General features: G+C 38.4%; 5 protein-coding genes across 5 annotated transcripts; 4 read left to right on the top strand and 1 right to left on the bottom strand.

The window, feature by feature from the left end:
* Nucleotides 1-122: 122 nt before the first annotated feature.
* BCR41DRAFT_356055 (small GTPase) lies at nt 123-3,051 on the top strand. The gene is made up of 5 exons (XM_022024578.1): nt 123-237; nt 505-611; nt 835-906; nt 2,130-2,266; nt 2,765-3,051. The coding sequence occupies exons 1-5, from the start codon at nt 203-205 to the stop codon at nt 3,020-3,022; spliced, it is 609 nt and encodes a 202-aa protein (XP_021880369.1). The 5' UTR covers nt 123-202; the 3' UTR covers nt 3,023-3,051.
* A 737-nt stretch (nt 3,052-3,788) lies between these two features.
* Nucleotides 3,789-5,059, bottom strand: BCR41DRAFT_371715 (hypothetical protein; the record flags this gene model as incomplete). Its single annotated transcript, XM_022026630.1, has 2 exons — nt 3,789-4,822; nt 4,936-5,059. The coding sequence occupies 2 exons, from the start codon at nt 5,057-5,059 to the stop codon at nt 3,789-3,791; spliced, it is 1,158 nt and encodes a 385-aa protein (XP_021880368.1).
* Nucleotides 5,060-7,431: 2,372 nt separating this feature from the next.
* BCR41DRAFT_423081 (fungal-specific transcription factor domain-domain-containing protein) lies at nt 7,432-11,165 on the top strand. The gene is made up of 2 exons (XM_022030247.1): nt 7,432-8,536; nt 8,703-11,165. The coding sequence occupies exons 1-2, from the start codon at nt 7,475-7,477 to the stop codon at nt 11,136-11,138; spliced, it is 3,498 nt and encodes a 1,165-aa protein (XP_021880367.1). The 5' UTR covers nt 7,432-7,474; the 3' UTR covers nt 11,139-11,165.
* Nucleotides 11,166-11,462: 297 nt separating this feature from the next.
* Nucleotides 11,463-12,221, top strand: BCR41DRAFT_356052 (thioredoxin-like protein). Its single transcript, XM_022024577.1, has one exon. It carries the CDS (start codon nt 11,517-11,519, stop codon nt 12,204-12,206), a length of 690 nt encoding a protein of 229 aa, XP_021880366.1. The 5' UTR covers nt 11,463-11,516; the 3' UTR covers nt 12,207-12,221.
* Nucleotides 12,222-14,676: 2,455 nt separating this feature from the next.
* BCR41DRAFT_99384 (periplasmic binding protein-like I) lies at nt 14,677-18,189 on the top strand. Its single transcript, XM_022031115.1, has 10 exons — nt 14,677-15,304; nt 15,479-15,527; nt 15,649-15,755; nt 16,091-16,331; nt 16,492-16,684; nt 16,844-17,029; nt 17,147-17,234; nt 17,320-17,492; nt 17,638-17,777; nt 17,904-18,189. The coding sequence occupies exons 1-10, from the start codon at nt 14,714-14,716 to the stop codon at nt 18,038-18,040; spliced, it is 1,905 nt and encodes a 634-aa protein (XP_021880365.1). The 5' UTR covers nt 14,677-14,713; the 3' UTR covers nt 18,041-18,189.
* The last annotated feature ends 953 nt before the right edge of the window (nt 18,190-19,142 follow it).

The following is a 19,142-nucleotide window of genomic DNA, read 5'->3' as shown; positions in this document are numbered from 1 at the left end:
TTTTTTTTTTTTTATTTCCTAAAAACTCAACCTTTATAATCATTGATTCAATCATTTCTTGATCCATTGACTTGGATATAAAAAAAAGAAAAAGAAAAAGAAAAAGAGAACCTTTCTTTCTTTTTTTTTTTTTTTTCCTTCAACAGCCAAATATAAAAAAAGAACACAACAATAATAATCTTTATATAACTCATATATCATAATGGCCGCGACGGGCGATTCTGCCAAGAAGAGCAGGTAAGAATGAAAGGTGGAATAGAGAAATGATATCCGAGGCTTTTTTTTTTTTCTTGTCTCCTTACTTTCTATCTATCTATCCTGGGCTTTCTTTTTTTTTTTTTTTTTTTTTTTTGTGGTTTCTTTTTTACTTTTTTGTGAGATACTTTTTTGTTTGTATTTCTGAATTGTCTCAAGAAGAAGTCTTCTTTTTGAATAAGAACAAAAGAAAGATTGACTTGATAAACTAACGATCAACTTTTCATTTTTATTTTTATTTTTATTTAGTGTGGTGATCAAGGTCGGCATGGTTGGGGATTCACAAATTGGAAAGACAAGTCTAATGGTCAAATATGTTGAAGGTTCCTTTGACGAGGACTATGTCCAGACATTAGGTAAAGTCTCTTTCTTTCTTTTTTTTTTTTTTTTTTTTTTTTTTTTTCTTTCTTCTACATATAATATTGTATTATAACTATTATAGCCTGGCTGGGACGGTTATAGCTGGGATGGAGAGAGAGAGGGAATGCGTTGTTTGCTAATTATGCATGATCTCTGCCACCCATTGGGTTCCATTGTGCTCATCTTTATTTTTTATTTTATTTTTCCTTTCAATAATAGGTGTCAACTTTATGGAAAAGACAATTTCGATTCGAAACACAGAAATCACTTTCAGTATATGGGATCTCGGAGGTAAGGAAAGATGTCAATTGACAAGAAAAAAAAAAAGAAAAAAAAAAAAAAAAAGTTCTCAAACAACTACAGCACTTCCCCTTCTCTTTCTCCCCTCCTCTTGATCAAATATATATCCTTACAAGTGTAGGGTTGTGGGATTGGAGTGGGATGAGGTTTAAAAAAAAAAAAAAAAAAAAAAAAAAAAAGGGAAACATAAACAAACATGTCGGGGAAGTGGTAGAGTGGGAGAGTGAGAGAAGGGTTGGAAGTGGCTCATAAGAGTTACAGTGCTTGGTTGGCTATGGCACACAACCATTTGTTCATCATCCATCGTTCATCGCATCCTCCTCTCCTCTCCTTCATTGAAGCTTATCTGCGCTCGGGTTATTGTTGTGTCATGGCTGGGTATAGTATAGTATTGTATATATAGCAAACGGGAAATACAATGAATGCGAAGAGTAAAAGAGGAGATGGTCGAATATTCAGGGACAAAATAAACATTCGCGCATCAACACAATAAACGGAAATACATTCACACACATACAAAAAAAGAAAAAAAAAAAAAAGAAAAAAGAAAAAAGATAATACTCTGGGATACGAATTGTGCATGTCAATATTAAACATGCTTACATTACCTTGCATAAAGATGAGGACATGAAAAAAAAAAAAAAAAAAAAAGGGTAAAGCAAAAAAAAGTGTATTTAGCCATTTATTGACTTGTTCAAAACTACTCTGGAAAAAAAAAAATCGAAGGATATTTTTCTCCTCTCCTTCTTCATCGTTTCAGCATAGTCATTTATGATGTGCGTCTCAAATGAGACGAGCTTATTTCCCCTCCCCTTCCTTTAATTGTTTCAATCGACTGAAATTCTCTGCATTGGCTACATGAAGTAAAATGAACATGGAGAGGGTGGCTAAATGACAGTGAATGTGTGGAAACAAACGTGGGCAGAACCTTCTAGTCCCATGTCATAGGAAGAAATACCGGTGGTATGAAAGAAACCTTACACATTTGCATTATGATTCCCTACGGGATGGAGGGAATAAATGTACTGCAAAAGTAGTACAGAGTACAGAAGTCATAAACAATCGCGACGTATCTTTTTTTTTTTCTTTTTTTTTTTTATACAGCTCAATGGGGTCATTCGCTCCCTTCTTTGTGTTCATGAAATATCTCTGTGGGACAACATCTTTTAAAATTCTAACTATAAAAAAAAACACTTTGGACCATGTGGAAATAGGTCAACGCGAGTTTGTCAACATGCTGCCACTTGTTTGCAATGACGCAGTTGCTATCCTATTCATGTTTGATTTGTCACGTAAATCGACCTTGAACAGCATCAAGGAGTGGTACCGTCAAGCAAGAGGATTCAACAAGGTATTTATTGGACTTTTTTTTTTTTTTTTTTTTTTTTCCTCCTTTTCACTATGGAGAAAAGAAAAAAAAAAAAACACACGCACACACACAACACAATAGCACATTGGGACATTGGACTTCTAATCCGACGAAAAGACATCTTTCCTCGCCCCTCTGTTCAATCTTCCCGTCTGTGGGTTTTTTTTAGGCTGTGCGATAATGTGTGTATTTGTGTATCCTGAATCGTGTATCGTGTATAGTGTATAGTGTGTGGGTGTGGATTAGAATGACAACACTTGCTCTCTCCTTTGTGGGTCATGTTACTAACCCTAAATATCTGTGCTTAAAAAAAAAAAAAAAATCTGTATTGCGTGTGGGGTGTGTTTTTTTTTTTTTTTTTTTTTTTCAATGATGTGTTTTTACCATTCGCTTTAGCTATGGCTAGAACCATGATCATGATCAGAACCCTAACCATAAAAACTCTTTATCTTTTCCTTCAATTCTTACCCTTTGTTATAGACTGCGATTCCGTTCCTTGTGGGAACAAAATATGATTATTTCTCAACATTTTCAAAAGAGGAACAGGAGGAAGTGACGAAACAGGCGCGCAAGTTTGCCAGGGCAATGAAAGCACCGCTTATCTTTTGCTCCACCTCACATTCAATTAATGTCCAAAAGATTTTCAAGATCGTGCTCTCCAAGGCCTTTGATCTCAAATGTACCATTCCCGAGATCTCTGAATCTGGAGCTCCAATCCTGGAATACTCTTCATATTAATCCCTGCCTGGTCTGGCACTGGAGGAGGAAAAAAAAAAAAAAAAAAAAAAAAAAAAAACAAAGCTGGAGGCAGAAAAAAAAATCCCCCATGATATCAGTTCTCTTCTTTTCTCTTCTTTTCTTTTCTTTCTTTTGGTGTATATAAAAGCGTTACTTTTGTTCTTGCCTCTCTCCAATTACTCTTTGTTAATCTCGTTTTCAGAGAGAACAAGAGAGTGATCGGGAAAGATGGATGTGTCTGATAAAAAAAGAAAAAAAGGGCGTGCGATGTGGGGATAGGACAGATTGAGTCGATTAATGCACATACATATTCACCTTTTTTTTTTTTTTTTTTTTTTTTTCCTTTTTTGTTTATTTTACCTCCACATCCAACACAATTTCTTTACTCTCTACTTACTCTCTTCTTCCCCTACTTTTCCTTTTTAATCAACTTCTATGTAGCTTATGTGTATAGCCCAATATATAAATATTTTCATTATTTTCATTATCATGTTCATAAATGGCACGTGGTACATTTTATTAAATCTGATTTTGAAATCAATATTTTTTTTTATTGGAAGCCTTCATTGCTAAGAATGCTATAAGGACCCAAAGATTATTGCTGATATAAAATGAGACAATTATTCACAAGGATGTTTGAGTAAGAATAAGAAAAAAAAAAAAAAAGAAAAGAAAAGAAAAGAAAAAGAAAGAAAAAGGAAAAGGCCAATTAAGGAAACATCTACTAATTACGAAACACGTACCACAGCCACTGCTACCACTTCAACTACTGCTGCGGCTGATTCAAAGCAGACTGACTATTGTAGCTGACGCGATTGTCGGGATAGTCATTTTGTACTGTAGTGGTTGTGTTGGTCTCTTTGTTTTTCTTTAAAGGATTCCAGGAGCTCTTTTCATTATAGTGCTCCTGCTGATTATCACGTAGGGCAGTGCCGGCGGAAGTGGAAGCGACAGGAGCATTCGCTGGGTTGTTATAGTTATTATAGTTATTATAGCTGTTGTAGCCGCTGTAGCGATCATTGTATTCAGACTGTCTTCCATCGGGATAAGTAGAATCGGGACGGATAGCACGAGGCTTGCGCTGCCCGAACGGGGTCCAATCCTTTTCATACTCATAAGTATCACGACCTTGCTCTTTCATTAATTTTCGCTGACGTCGCCAAGAAAAGACCTGGAACAAGAAACCGAGCAGCATCAGTCCACCGACGACACCGAGCATGATGTACAGGTTTGTAGTGAGATTGTAATCGATTCTTGAATCGGATGAGAAGAATCGTCTGACAGAGTCTACAAAGCCTGTGTGAGCAAAGAGGTCGACACCGAGGATGGCCACATAGGCACCGACGATTGCACTAGCGGGGATCAGGATTTTACGACCGAGTAATAAACCAAAGATGAGACCCAGGGCCGAAGCTCCGGCGAGAAGACCGACTCGACCACCCTTGGAACGAATTAGACCCCCGTTACGCCAACCGAGAATATAAAGCGCAACGGCCAAACCGGCGACAGCGCCCAACATCCAGGCTGCGTAATGATAAAAGAGCCAACAGATAGAGCCGATGAGGAGACCGCCACCGATACAGCCAAAGACATAGATGATCTGACGGTGTTTCCAACCGCTGTCGGGCTCGAAACTCTTAAAGATCGAATAGACGATCACACAACCAGCAATGAAGCCAGCGAGGAACATGCTGGTGCGATAATAACGATAGCCTCGGAAGCTGAGGATGATGCCGACCAACAGGAGGACAAAGCCTGCGACGATCTTTTGCCATGTCAAGTCGGAAGATTGACCATTGCCTAGCAAGTAGGAGGGGAAAATAAAAAAGGGTTATATCTTGCAAGATAAAAAATGTAAAAAAAAAAAATAAAATAAAAAAAAATAAAAAATAAAGAAAAAGAAAAATCTTTACCATCAGGTTGCGTTGGTGGAGGTTGTTGTTGTTGAGCGAGAACGAGGAGAGGCAGCATATACGTAAGGAATATATGAAGAGAGCCCATCATTCTGTTGGCGAGAGGCCGGTTGAAAGTGACCATGGTGGGGGATTTTTTTCTTTCTGGAAAATGTACTTGATTAAAGAAAGGTATCTTGTCGAAATAGTCTTTCATTTGTTATTTGGTTTGGACAGGATAGTAAGATGATGGAGTTGATTAGAAGGGACTTTGTAGATAAACAGACAAAAAAATAAAATAAAATAAAAAAATAAAAATAAAAAAAGATATCAAATCTCGATGAAATAATAGAGGGAATGGTAGAAGAAGAGAAAGAGAGAAGAAAGAGATAGAAAAGAGTAGTAGATATTATATGAATGCTTTCTCCGGAAGGAGTCCTTAGAGAGACAATGACGCGCAAGGAGAGTCATGGATATACAAAACCGAGACACTCTGTCATAGCCAGGGTTCTATTGCTTATAGTAAAGAGGGAGAGAGGGGAGAGGGGGAGGAATCAATTAGGGACATAGTATCCATGCGGTGCCTCTGTGGGGTGCCGATAATAAGAGTTTCATGTTATTGTTATACACCTTTGATGGCATTACAGGCATATAAAAAATCAACATGACTGTCTCTAAAAGAATTTTTTTTTTACATATGTTTTTATTCGTGTCTGAGTTGACGCGTCTTTATTTTTCAATATTCTTTGTATCTGTGGTGTGAATGGCTGTGTGTTTCATTTTTATGTGCAAATGACGAAATGAAGGCGCCTCATGTTCCGATAAATCGGGATCCATATAAACTTCATGTTTGGATTTAAAGCCATGAAATAAATAAATATAAAAAAATCGTGTTGTCTCTCCTTTTTGGGGATGTGGTCATTTTCCCCCCCCCCCACTGATATTTGTAAGTATTACAAACTATTAAATTGCAACTAAATTGATTTTCACACCTTCCCCTTTGGCTTGTGTAACTCAGGTGATGTTTTCTCTGACAATGCTTAAAGTCCAAATAAATAAAAATAAAGTCTGTGAAAGTGCATTTGTTGACAAAGTGACAAAGACATGATGCATGCTTTTATACACAGGCTCCTCATTTATTTTATTTTGTTTTGTTTTCCCGGAACCGAGTCTTCGCCTCCTCTTCTTCTTTTCGTTCCTCTTCCCCGCTTTCCTTTCTATCTCTTTCGAAATGGATTTCCTCCAGCAGAATTCATGTCTCATGGAATAGGATAGTGAACTTTCCCTGAAAAGATGCTTTTTAAGGGTCTTTCAAATGAACAAACTTTCTGATTCTTCCTTATCGCCAATAAGCGTGGATAGATCTTACTCCAAATCATAAAATACCCCGAGGGAAAAAAGGGTCTGGGCAAACAGTTTTGCCATAGTCTATTGTTTGTCATCTGATAATTTTTTATTTTTATTTTTTATTTACTTTATTTTTATTGCATTTGGGTCTGTCATACAGAGAGACATTAATGAATATAGCGCATAGCGCAATAAAAAGGGGGGACTAACACTGCATGCATCGGACGAAAAACTGTTGGGGATCAATAGGAGAAGAGGAAAAAAGAAATTGAGTTTTTGTAATGGACGTCGATAAAGACATTTGTCTAGAAACGGATGAGCTTAAGAAACATAAGGATCACAAAAAATAAAACCAAAATAAAATAATAAGGTTCTCTAGATGTTGCATAGGAATGAGCAGTTGTTTGGAGCAATAGCCATCTTGGAAACGATTCAGGAGAAAGGGAAACAACAGAATGGATAGAAAGACAGCTAGACAAACAAGGAAATGTAATAGGTTGAAGTATAGAATCTCAATCCTGTGGCTACACAAGTCCATCATAGCCCACAATGGCACAATCTCATGTTTATCAAAATAAAATTAAAGGCAGTAATAAATCAAGCAAGCAATGTGTCAACGGTGCTGAATCCTGTAAAAGCTGTTGTTTCTGTATTTAAGTTTACAAAATAGATAGTGTTGTTGTTGTTGTTGTTGTTGTTGTTGTTGCTGTTGTTTGTTTGTTGCGCCCACGGACGAACGAATGAGCGCTTGCTCATGAATCTTTTTTAATCTTATTTCTGTTTTTCTCCATGCTTTGTAAACTCTAGTCCAATACTCCAACTGGGTAATCTGCCTTTGTTGTTCTGAGGTTAGGACACTCCCATAAAACTTATTTTCCTTCTGTCCTTCCTCCCTTCATTCCTTCGTCTTCTTTTCCACATTCATTCCTCATGCTCCATCCCTCCTCCATTTTCATCGCATCCATTTCTTCATTCACTCGCCCATTGTTCCTCCAATTCTTCTCAATATCACGAAGATCTCATCTAATTGATCGCTTCTTTCATAGTCCTATTCTTTTCTATTCTTCATATTATTTCTTTCCCCTTCTCCTTGATCTTTGATCCTGAGCCTTCTATCCATCTTTTTTCCATTGGATCAACCTTTTTTTTTTTTTTTTTTTTTTTTTTTTGTTTGACTAAAGTTCATCCACACTGATACCAGTCGCTCTCGATAATGACAAAGATCAAGCCCAGGCTCATTGCGCGCATATCTTGCCAAGAATGCCGACGAAGAAAGACTCGTTGCAACTTTGATGGCCAGAGCGACAAATGCTCCACCTGCGCCAGGATCGGAACAGCCTGCATTTTCGCTCAAAAGAATGGCGTTATCCTCGATATTGATAAGGTCATGGAAGAAAACAACCCACATCTAGTTCATCAACGAGAGAAAGAACAGAGAGCTCGAGAACGAGAGCGTGAACGTCTAAACAACATACCTGCATCTTCTGTATCTGTACCGGCTTTTGGTCAGCATGCAATGGACATGTCCACCTATTCAAAGTCAACGCCCTCTTCCTCTTTTCTCTCTGGATACCCTAACAGACCAAGCAGGAGTAATAGTACCTCCAGTTTATTTCCTTCAATTGGACGATCTTCGCCTACAGAAGATCTTTCCCAAGTGATGGACCGTCTACAGCTCGATACCTTTGGCGTTGCGCCCCATACTCTTCGTAGTTTCAGTCAGATTGTAGAAGACAATGATTCGAGAGAGACTTCCTCAGGAGAAGAATTTTCCGATATAGAATCACATGTGATCAGTGGCCAAAGAGAGCTTAAATCAGCTTCCCCAGAAATTAAGCAATCCAACATGAGTAAACGTAATAGTGGAGGAAGCAGTCCAGGAGTACATCATCGTTCTTCCAGGAGTCGATCAGTACCCTTGGTGGACATTCAGCCGGACTTGATTGATCTCTATTTCCAACACATTCACCCATATTATCTGATTTTACACAAGCCAAGCTTCATACGACGCTTAAACGATCCTAAAGATCCTGTACCTGATTTTTTATTGGCTGCTATCTACGCTATAGCATGCAATTATGCTCCTGGCCGTGAACAGGATGGTAGACGCTATTTTGAGCTCTGGCTTAGTCGATTAGACGATACTCTGGACAAGCCTAGGTTATCGACCATCCAGGCACTCTTACTGATCATCAAATATCAAGAGGGCGTAAAGCATACTGGTTTTTACTTCCGCACATACATGTACGCACAGATGGTGATCGTTCTCGCGCGGGTAATGAAACGACCTTTTTTTTTTTTTTTTTTTTTTTTCTTTAATTTCTTCTTTGTTACCCTTTATTTTTTTTTTTTTTAAAAAAAAAAAAAAAAAAAAAAAAAAAAAAAAATTAATCAAGTCAATATTGGAACGTCTGCCTTTTTTTTTTTTTTTAAAAAATTAGGAATTGCAACTTCATAAAACTTCGCCAGTCAACGTGAAACTGAATCCAGAAAGTCACGAAGTACGCCGTAGACTTTTCTGGACGGTCTTTGTATTGGATCAATTTATTTCCATCTCGCAAGGACGTTCCATGAGCTTTAACGAGGTTGAGCCAGAGGCTGACATGCCCTGTGTCGACAATGAGGATCCTAATGATCCTCAAGAGATTGAAAACATCCACAACATCGTTGAATATATCAAGCTGGCTAAGGTCAATCACCGAGCAATATATCTGGTCCGAAAGTTCAGTGCAAAGAAGGTTAAGCCTGAAGACGCACTTCAACAAGGCCGGACGATCCGTGATATGATGATTTCATGGAGAGAGAACTTGCCACCTCGACTTCGATTGGCATCAAATATGTCGCCACATACACCCTTTGTTGCAATGATCCATTCAATCCACCATATATGCCAAATGATGCTCGAGCGTTGCTATGGTGAAGATCCAAATATTAGCCAGCATGAAATGTCTGTGACAGCCAGAGAGACGTCTACAATGAATGCCACTACTATCACAGTAATTGTGGACGATGTTTACACGAATCATGGAATCGTTCCTTTGACCTACCCGATACGTGGTTGCTATTTTACCATCTATTGCCTCATTGCGGCAGCGACAGTTCAGGCAAACGATATCCGGCGAGGTGTCAATAACCCTATAATGTTTAAACGAACTTTAGCACTTCTAAATATCCTTCTCCGGGAATCAACGGCGACCGATATCGAGAAACAAATCGAGCTCTTAAAAAGCTCCACCGACAGTTCAATGGAAGGCCCTCGCAATGAACAGGTTTCAACATCGACGCCTTGTTATCATGATCAACGTCCTCAACTGAAACCCATCCTTCCAATGTCACAAAAATATGGAGCTAGGATGAATTTTACGTCAGGAGCATCACCCATCCGCATGAGAAAAATATCGCCCAAAATGTCAGGGCCTTCCTCAACTTCAAATATCGCTCCTGTATCTCCTGCGGTAGTTTCTGCAAGGATGGCAACTCAAATCCCAGGGAAGAGCGGTTCTTCTATCAGTCGAGTGACGCACGGCAAGGGCTCAAGCAAGATCTGCGATTTCGGGGAGCCTTTGGTAAGCGCCCCCATCATCCCTTCTTCCGGTCCGTCTCTGTTGCCATATACCTCTTCACCCTTTGGTATGTCTGGTCCAGCTGATCATCATAATTTGGCCTCAGGGCTGACGAACCAATCAGGAACAAGTACGAGTTCAGCCCGGCCATTGCAGCATGGCTCAACGCCATCCCATGTACAGAGTGATAACAAAAAGTTAGTTCAACAAGCAACATACAAGTCCGAACCACAGCAACAGCAACAGCAACACGAAGATTTAACGCAAAGCTTCAAGTCATCTCCTTCACCCGATATGCCTAGTATATCATTGTCGTCAACCCTCGTCTCATCTGAACCACAAACAACCACCTCATCTGATCCGAGTCTCTATCTACACTCCGTACCAGGATTCGTAGACATGAATCCCCTTTCATCAGAATTTAATACTTTTGATTTAGCGCAGCGTCAGATATCAGCTGATAATAATTCTCAGAACTCTACCCCACTCTTGTCAGTGGCTCAACTTTTGGCGCTTCAAGAAGAACAGCAGCGTCTTCATCAACAACAACACCAGCAGCATCTCCCTAGTGTACCTCAGTCTGGCTCGTCATTGAACCGGCTGACGGCGGCGCAAATTCAAGAGCAACACCGCTTAAACCAGCAACGTCAGCTCTTGGAATTCCAGCGGCGGCAACAAGAGCAGCCAAGATCGGAATTTAAAGTGGATAATTTCCTGTCCAACTTCTCGGCTCTGAACAATTATCAACAGCTCAACTCTGACCAACAACAGAGAGAGTTAATGTCGATGCTTGACTCTTCAGTGGCTAAATACCAAGACGGATTCAGTCAAGAGAATGATCTTGATTTTGCATCAACTTATTTGCAACGACACCAGCGCCATCATCAGCAACAGCAACAGCAGTTACATAATGCTCTTCAACATCAAAACAACATGCATGTGCAGACCCCATTGACGCCTTCAAGTATCACTTCACCGGGATTTAGCCAGACACAGTTCTCGAATAGTCATTCTTTAAGTTCTCAAAACTCTTCATCTCCTTCTCCTTCTCCGGCTTCTTCAGGGATGCGAGAAACCCATCAGGGAACATCATCGGCGGAGATAGCGACGCCTATTTTGCTTGGGCAAGATACTCCCTCACCGGAGACCTTCCCTCATTTGGATATGACTGAGGCATTCCAGAATTATTTATGCCCAGGCAGTACAGTCCCTGTAGGCCTCCGAGATCTTCTAGATGACGCTAGCAAGATTTTCAAGTTTCAGGCGCAGCCTCAGGAAGACGAGACAGGCACTGAGTATAATGCTACAAATTAATAAAGATAGCAACAATAGCCATATGCCATACGTAATAGCTTTAATTTATTGTAAATCACATGTATTTTGCCAGAAACTGAAAAAAAAAAAAAAAAAAAAAAAAAAAAAAGCAAATTTTACCCAGCATATGATGGCTTTCTTACTTTCTCAGGAAGTAGCGAATTTAATAGCATTTCTGGGCTGAGCTCCAAAAAAAAGATCCTGTTTAACAAGACTGCAAACTTGTTTGGTCATGGGGTACATTTTGTACGTAGATAAAATTTGTAATTTACAACTGCGCTATATTTTTTTGCAACAGCTTTGTCCATTTTTTTTTTTTTTTTTTTTTTTTTTTCTCACAGTCCCCTTTCAACCTCCCAATACTATCCATCATTTTATATGCAACGTTCTGTACAATTGCTTCGAAAGATGTCATCTACAGCAGCTTCAACCCCCAAGAAAATCAAGATCGACATTGTCAGTGACATAGTCTGCCCATGGTGCTACATCGGCAAGATCCGACTGGAGAAGGCGATTTCGTCATACAGGTCCAAGCCTGAGAACAAGGATGTTCAATTTGAAGTGAACTGGTTCCCTTATCAATTGGATCCCTCCGCTTCAAAGACACCGATCCCAAAGATGACCAATTATGCTAACAAGTTTGGACCCACTCGAGCACCTTTGATTCGAGATCGAATGATCAAAGTGGGGGAAGCTGAAGGTATTCATTTCAAATACGGTGGGAACATAGTCAACACATTGGATTCTCATCGATTGGTCTGGTTTGCGACCCGCAAGGGTAAACAAGATGAGATGGTGACTGAGTTGTTCAAGAATTATTTTGAAGAGGACAAGTGTGGAGAGATCCCGACGTTGATTGAATCGGCTGTGAAGGTTGGATTAGATCGAGAGGAAGTGGAGAAGTTTTTGAAATCAGATGAAGGCGTTCAAGAGGTTCAACAAGAAATTGAACGTGCCAAGTTACAAGGTGTGCAAGGTGTGCCGAATTTCACCTTTAACGAAAAGTTTGTACTTTCGGGTGCTCAGGAACCTTCGACCTTTGAGGAAGTCTTTGACAAAACCGTTTAAAAAAATAAAAAAAAAAAAAGCAATAAGTATTATTAATAATGGTAATAATATGAATAATAATTAAACATCAGTTTCTGGCGTAAATCCACACATTTATGAGGTAATTTCCCTAAGTTTAGCAGTCACCGCTGCTTACTTAAAGAACAGCTCCCCCCTCTTCTACACACCGTCAAGTGTATCCGGATTAGATAACGGAACGTCAGAGTCCCTTTTAGCTTTAGAATTACATTGAAGGACTATACATGTACTGTACATGTACATGTACAGCATATCCCACGTGCAAAGGATTTTTTTCCTTTATAAAAAGGATGTTGCGGTTAAAGACTAGCCATAGCCTTAAGAGTATAAATGAAAACGCAATAGCCAAATGGCGCAATAGTCGGACGCTGTGCCATGGGTGCGTTACTTAATCATGGGCTTTCTAAAAATAGGACCGTTGGGTAAGGTAAGCATTCAGATAAATCAAGGAAAAATAACTATAATAGTTATAATAATAATAATAATAATATATTTATGTTTTAGTGTGGGGTTGACAAATGACAGCGATCTTGTGGTTCTTCCCCACAAAGTATTTTATGGTACGATCGACAGCGACAATTCAGTAGATGAGCATTAAATTTGTCACGCGATGATGTTGAATCCACTATGCTTCAGTGCCTCAGTGTTATATTAGTGGATCGGGAAAACATGTTTGTCTAAAAACATTTACAATACGACTAGGGCTTTACTTAAGGATCCCACATCGCCCAACTTTCATGTTGAGCCCCCTTGCACGGTATGGGAGCAGTTTTTTTTTTTTTTTTTTTTTTTTTTTTTTCTTCATTAGTTAGCTCTAATAACGTGTCTTGGCGCTCTAAGAAAGGCAGGGGGTAGAGGGGAGAGAAGAGGATAGTTATCTAATTCGCCAACAGAGATACATTTTATGAAATATATATCTCATCGACTGGTTCGTTGAAGGTCCAGACGCTTTATTAAGGCCGGTAGTGGCTAAATCTGAAAAGCCAAAAGGCTAGCCCTCATGTTCCAAAAGATGTTGAAGGAGCAAATGAACTTGAGTGGCCTAGAAAGGTGAGACTTGTCAATACAAGTAGCCCATAGGCTAGAATGGACGCTATTTGTTTAAACCTTATGCGATATTCTGTGATTTTCTCAAAGAATTATGAGGAAGGTTCGTTTCTAAGTTTCTAAAACATTAAATATACTTTGTTGCACAGCAATCGCAACGATGCGTTCATGTCTCCATCAAGCTTGCTTGAAAGCCAGTCCTTTTGTATCAGTTCCCAACTTTTATTTTACGCGTCACCATGACATGTTAAGAAAAAGGCCGTCCTAGTATATAAAACGGATAAAAAAGAAAAGGCCCCGCTTTCAATCCTTTTCTTTCCTTTTCATTTTCGCTCCACCGCTTTCTTTCTTTTTCTTCAAACATAAGCACCCTTGAACTTCTTACTCTCCAATCACAGTAAACGCATTACATTTACCCATCCAAAGAATATATTAGGAAAAAAAAATAAAATAAAATAAAAAAATAAGAAGAATGAATGCCAACTCTGCTAACCGTCTTCAACAAGAGTCTTCTGAGAAGTCCAAAAAGAACCCAACAGATACCTCGAACCTTTATCAACGCGAGGAGACGTCCAAGCGAGACAAGGACAATTCTCAGGCATCGGCTCAAAAAGCCTCACAGGGATCTGGAGATCAAAATCAGCAGCACCAACAGCAAGGACAGGACGTTGGCAAATAAAAGGTGCATCTATACATTGAGCCGACAAAAGCAATAACAAGCAACCAAACTAAACAAACAAACAAACATGCAGGAAAAACCAGCACAAAACGGACAAACCAACAATGGAGAACACATCAATCTATAATTGCTTGCACGGAACTGACGGATCGTGCATACAACAATTCGAGTCGTATCGTTAGTTTCCGCTTTCTTGGAGGAAATAAATATAAAAAAATAAAATAAAACATGAAAAGTTGTTTGTCTGGAACATTTTGTACGCTGATAAAATGAGAAGCGGGTCTGCAATGCATCTTTCCTGGCTGGTAGTATAACGGTATTCTTTGCTTTCCCTCTCTCTCTCTCCTTCCCCGATCTTTCTATTCTTCCTCCCTTTTTCTCTCTCCACAAACCTCTCATTCCTCCTTCCTTCTTCGGACCATTCACTCTCCTCCATTTCCTTCTCTCTCTCTCTCTTCCTTTCGCTCTTATTCTTCCTTATCCTTTGTCCTCCCTTGCCCTCCCTTTGTCCCCTTTTTATAATTGTTACATCGTTACACTCGAAATTCGTCTTCCTGCAATTATGAAGGACCATCCTCTAGACTTCTGACATTCCCTTCCGCCCCTAATCGCCAGTCGGATAAAATCACATCAACCTCCTTCTTCCTCCTTCTCCTCCAGTGATTTTAAAACCTCTATTTTATCTTATTTTATCTTTTTTTTTTTTTTTTTTTTTTTTTCCTTTTTCTTTTCTTTTGTCTTTTCGGATCTGGATTTGAAATTAATGGCCAATATTGTAGCAGTTTTGTGGGTGTTGGTGATCCTGAACGCAATTCTACTCAATGACTATCATTTAAGTAAATCAGGAGTAGCAGTAATCGTATCAGCAGAAGCATTGCCAGCAATAGTACACCCGTTCTCCAATACGCATCTCTCTCGTTTTCATTTGGATAGCAGCTACAATCACAATGAGAGATGGAATGATGCACATAATTGTATTTCATCATCCCTACTGTCCTCTCCTACTGTAGCTACAACTGCAACAGCAACAGCTACAGCAGGCGTTGTGTTAGACCGGCGTCAGCTAAATCCCAGTACTCCTTCAAGTTCAATTCTTGTGCCCACTCCCTCACCATCACCATCAGAGACACAGTCCCCGCCTGAAGTATCAGTAACGACATCCACTGGAAGTGCACCTACTTTGGCTCCACCCATAACAGCGCCTAGGCCATCTGTTAAGCCAGGTTTGCTGACAGACTATGAATATGAAAACTATTGGGACCCCGATCCAAACACTCTCCGATTAGGGGTCCTATTGTCCTTCAATGAAAATCCAGAAAAACGAGAGGCGGCCATGGTTCGCAATTCTTTGTCGGTAAATATTAAATATTAATCTTTCCCATCCCTTCTCTGCTGCCCCATGTTACCTTTTTTTTTTTTTTTTTTTTTTGCCTATCACATCCCTAAAAAAAAAAAAAAAAAAAAAAAAAAACACAAAAAAACAAAAAATTTTCCTTCCAATAACTTATTTGAGCCTCAAAATCTCTAGTCTATCCGTATGGCAGTTAACGATGTAAACCGATTAGGGATTATTCCAGGTAACAATAATAGTAAAATGTCTGTAAATAGCAAAAGCCAAAAAAAAAAAAAAAAAAAAAAAAAAAAGTAGATAAAGTTCTAACTAATACATCTTTTGATATTTATTTCCTTTTTTTTAAGGAGTCAATATGTCTCTAATGCTTCGTGACAGTCAGTACCCTGGTCAATTTTCATCAACTGGAGGTGCTGCAGCTATTGCTGCAACTGGTTCCTTAATAAGTGCCAAAGTATGTCCATTTCGATACTTTTTTTCTTTTTGTACCCTTGTTTTTTTATTTATTTTTTTTTTTAAAAGAACACCTTGTATATAATGCTGACATGGGAAGCAACATAAATTAGCGACTTTGTTATCGCCGCTAATTATATTAATTTGTTGACTTGCCTTGTCATCTAGGTGGGTGGAGTTATTGGGGATATTAGGTCAGATCTTACAAGATACGAGGCATTATTGACTTCAAGTTTACAAATTCCTCAATGCTCTTTTGCATCAGGCACGTTTATTTTTTTGATTTTTATTTCTTTGTTTCGGACTGAACTCTCGTCTTTCTTTTTTCCTTAATAGTCTAACAGGGCAAAAAAAAAAAATTCCCTTTCTTCTTTTGATCCCTGCTATCATTTTTACTGTTGCTATCAATGTCTGATTACAGTGAATCCTATACGACCAAGTGGCGCCAAGGGTGTTTATGTTTTCAGGACTGCACCCACTATCATGGTCATCATTGATGCTGTCTTTGAAGTGATTCGACATGCAGGGTGGGGACGTATCTCTGTCATTTATGATTCAAATTTCTTAGAATTTACAGGTAAAAAAAAAAAAAAAAAAAAAAAAAAAAAAGAAAAAAAAATGATATTGTTTTGCTGGAAAAAAGTTTTTACAATGGTACAATGGTTTTTTTTTTTTTTTTGGTTAACTCAAATTAGCTTTTTATATTTCCTCTTCCTTTCCTTTTTTCCTTTTTCAAGCACGAGATTACTTTTTGGAAAAAGCCAGAAGCATGGGAGTCGTCATATTAGAATTTTATAGTCTAGTCATAGATGGTCCTACATTTGACCCAACTTACAAAGATATCAAGAAGATGATCGATAATAACCATTCCCGAATTCAGGTCTTATTTGCTAACTTTGTCGCCCAGTTTGGCGTACTCCGTGAAATGAAGTAAGGATAAAAGTAGTAAAAAGAAAAAAAAAAAAAAAAAAAAAAAAAAAATTAACTACTTAGAAAATGCTAATGGCCGCCCTTTTTTTTTCTCACCTTTTTTTTTCTCTTTTTTTTTTTTTTTTTTTTTTTTTTTAAAAAAAAAAAAACGTCCTACAGAGACACTGGTTACATGGGCCCAGAATATGGGTGGATCACGATGAATGATGTGACTGAACCATTCAGAGGCGATTCTAATAACAAAGAATACAATGGATTAATCATGATCGATAATGGCTGGAATATGACTGGCTACACGCCTTATGATACCTTCTTCTCCAGTTGGATGGGGCTGGACCCAAAGGAGTACGTTGGTTTCTCAGTTGAGGACAATAGGAACGAAAAGGAGAGCCATTGTCATACCTACGACATGAATGATATATATCTTATTCTCTTTATTCACTTTTGTTTTATTGATAACAGTTACCCTGGCGCTGCTCAGCCACGGTTGGATCATGGAGAAGTCAATGCTTATGCCTGTGTCATGATGATCGCGCATATGTATGGAGAGGTAAGGGTCTCGCGTGTGGTTGCTATGCTGTTGTTATGGATTTAGTTTGTAAATTCATTATGGTTTTGGATAATTTAATTTATAGTTTGTACGACGTGAAAGCGCGTTAAATCCTTCCTCACGTGACACATTGATCCGTCAAATCATTTCCGGTCAACATTCGGGGGAAATCGACGCCGCCAAATATTACGGTAAAGATCCTTTTATGGGTCCTTCTGGACCCATCACTATCAGTAATATAGGAGACAGGGTAGCCAGGTGAGGATTACATGATGTTGAGAATAGGAATAGCAGTAACAGTAGCAACAATATCACTCTAAGGTGTACGAGATGATATCCATTTCATAATTCCAGCAAACCAACTCAACTTTTTTTTTTTTTTTCTTTTTTTTTCTTCTTCTAGTAATATATACGCCCTGAGCATGAAAGATGGTAGGAGTGTCCACTTTGCGACAATTTTTGGCACAAACTATACTTTGGTCAGAGAACCACCATTCAAGGACGGATACCCTTTCCCTCCAGCTGACGTGCCTACAGTGGCTAGTATGTTTTGTGTTCTCATTGTCCCTTTCTACGCATCTGTTACCATAAACCCCCCCGATTGCAAAGTCAAGATGATTTCTAACAACTTAAAAACCTTCCAAAAAAAAAAAAAAAAAAAAAAAAAAGTCAGGAATCCGAGCTGGACCAATGCTCGGGGTATTATTTATGGAATATTTTGTATCTTGGGAATCATAATCACCCTAGTTTCTATGGGGATAGTTTACTATTATCGCAACGATATCACCATCAAAGCTGCTAGGTAAGTTTTGTAAAGTTTCAAGTAGCTTGTTATTGTGTTAACTTTGGTCTAGTCAAATATTGGGGAGGGGGAAAAAAAAAAAGAAAAAAGAAAAATAATAATAACTATAATAACTACAGTAACGATAACAATAACAATTATAATAATATTAACACCCATAATAATAATAATAATGATGATGATGATAATAATAATAATAATAATAACAATGATAATAATATAAAATAATAAATAAAAACAAAAATAGCCCAGGGTTCTGTCAGTGCGAATTACTAGGGATATTGCTGATCTTCATCGGATGTCTTTTGTTTATTGGCATCCCAAGAAGAAGCACATGCATGATGCAAATGATCTTGCGCCCAGTCGGTGTTACTCTTTTAGCAGGGTAAGCAAAGAGTATCCTTGTAGTTTTTTTTTTTTTTTTTTTTTTTCCTAAAAAAAAAGTATGTTTTCATGGATACTAAGTCTAGCTTATTTATTATTATTATTTTTTTTTTTAAAAAAAAAAAAAAAAAAAAAAAACTTGATCTTTATTAATACCATAGCTCCTTGACTATCAAGAATTACCGGATCTATAGGATATTTAATAGTGTCTCGCTTGCCAACCATGGATTCCAAACATATCTTCTCCTTCGTTATCTAGTGCTCATTGTGGTCCTTGCAATGATCCCAATCATATGTGAGGTGACCATTGACGCCCCTACGCCTGTGAAGCTCAACATCAAGTCTGTTCAGTGGGTTCGGTGTAATGGCGAAATGACTAATGGATGGTGGATCGTCACAGCCTCTATCGTGCCTATCCTTTTGATTATTTTTGGTGTCTACCTGGCGTTCAAGACCCACAATATCATGTCGCTCTGGAACGAAGCGCGACAAATCGCTGTACTACTTTAGTAAGTTCTTTCCCCTCTCCCATACCCTTGATAAGGCTTGGATACAGTTAAAGGGTCACTATAATTAACACATTTCCTCATACAAAAATGATTTTATTTTCAAGTAATATCTTTTTCATTACGCTCATAATCGCCATCACCGCCGTATTTCCAGAGGAGATCTACATGGCAACGTACTATATTAATATGGTTGGGACATATCTCATAGCTGTC

This window comes from Lobosporangium transversale, assembly GCF_002105155.1.
Source record: "Lobosporangium transversale strain NRRL 3116 chromosome Unknown BCR41scaffold_24, whole genome shotgun sequence".
Lineage (NCBI taxonomy): Eukaryota > Fungi > Mortierellomycota > Mortierellomycetes > Mortierellales > Mortierellaceae > Lobosporangium > Lobosporangium transversale.
The sequence above is the reverse complement of the archived record's forward strand: the minus strand, read 5'-3'. Positions and strand labels throughout refer to the sequence as shown.